This window comes from Monopterus albus, unplaced genomic scaffold (genome assembly GCF_001952655.1).
Source record: "Monopterus albus unplaced genomic scaffold, M_albus_1.0 scaffold142.1, whole genome shotgun sequence".
In the NCBI taxonomy this organism is placed as follows: domain Eukaryota; kingdom Metazoa; phylum Chordata; class Actinopteri; order Synbranchiformes; family Synbranchidae; genus Monopterus; species Monopterus albus.
In genome coordinates this window covers 908,878-909,933 of record NW_018128022.1, presented here as the reverse complement: position 1 = coordinate 909,933, position 1,056 = coordinate 908,878, and the positions used below count along the sequence as shown (strand labels likewise).

Below are 1,056 nucleotides of genomic sequence, written 5' to 3'. Positions count from 1 at the left end.
GACTGGTCTCTCCTTAACATTCACATCTGGAAGTGCCCACTATTGAGCTGAGCAATGAGGAGTAACATTTTTTGTTGAGAAGTAGAATTGTTCAGGTTCACTTCACCTGCTCTTGTCATGCAGCTGGAATGTGTCGGTCCATCCCAAATATGTAAACAAATAATAATTAAGGGGTAATGTACTGTTTTAAATATGAAGTCTTTCTGAGCCAGACTGCTGCATCAATTAGAGTTCAGCTTTGTTGGCTGTGGCATTAAATTCTCTGCATTTTATCAGGAGTTACATGCTTGTTCTCTGACTGTCTGGGTTCCTAGTGGTCAGGCGTCAACTTATTTTCTTTTAAACTGGACTCTGCTAAAATGCTTCACTGTATAATCACAGTAGCAGCCTGACAGTGTTTTCTTTTTTGAAAAACAAAACAAAACCACCCGCCTGAGGCTGTCACAATATTGCAGTTACACCAGTGGACATAAGAGGGTGATAAAATGCTTCTTTTAACCCAGAGGCAGAGAGTCAGTCTTAGCAAAAACCATATGGCATGTAGTTCTTACAAAATACTTAAATACTTAGTCTCAGAGTGCTAGAAGTGTTTGTGTGGGTTTGAGAAAACAGTGTGACTCGGCTCACCTTGTACAAGCCCTGTACATATTCCAAACAGCTTGAGGAAAAACAGAAGGCTTCCCAGTGTTGAACTCAGGCCCATGGCTGAAAAGCACACAAACACAGCAAAAGTTCAAATTAAATTACAGCATCAGCCTGAAATCAGGACAAACAGCTGTCAACTTACTGGAACTTGTCTGTTCAGTCGCACTGACATGTCACAAGAGGCTTTAAGACTCAGCAAAAACAGTTGTCTTTCCTCTTTCAGCCAAACGTTATCCTGTCTAACATTTCAAAACGTTGTTCTGTCTCTTCCTCTCTCTGGTTCTCCTACTTTCCCACCCTATCCCCATCTCCCTCCCTCTCACATAGATGACAAGGTTCTGGTATTTCAGAAGTCATTTCTGTGAAAACCTCAGACAAAATGCTGTGTAATGCTTTGGGACTCGATGGAGT

At 41.5% G+C, this 1,056-nt stretch overlaps 1 protein-coding gene across 4 annotated transcripts in view; it reads right to left on the bottom strand.

The window, feature by feature from the left end:
• LOC109968095 (interleukin-1 receptor type 1-like) overlaps nt 1–1,056 on the bottom strand; it is a 29,201-nt gene that overhangs the window by 14,794 nt on the left and 13,351 nt on the right. For 3 of the 4 annotated variants that reach the window (XM_020614120.1, XM_020614117.1, XM_020614119.1), the window contains exon 2: nt 628–705. In XM_020614120.1, the coding sequence (XP_020469776.1) occupies nt 628–703 (76 nt within the window). In that variant the 5' untranslated portion in view covers nt 704–705. Of the gene's footprint in view, nt 1–627; nt 706–787; nt 908–1,056 lie in introns of those variants that run through there. The other variant, XM_020614118.1, reaches the window with a different exon arrangement.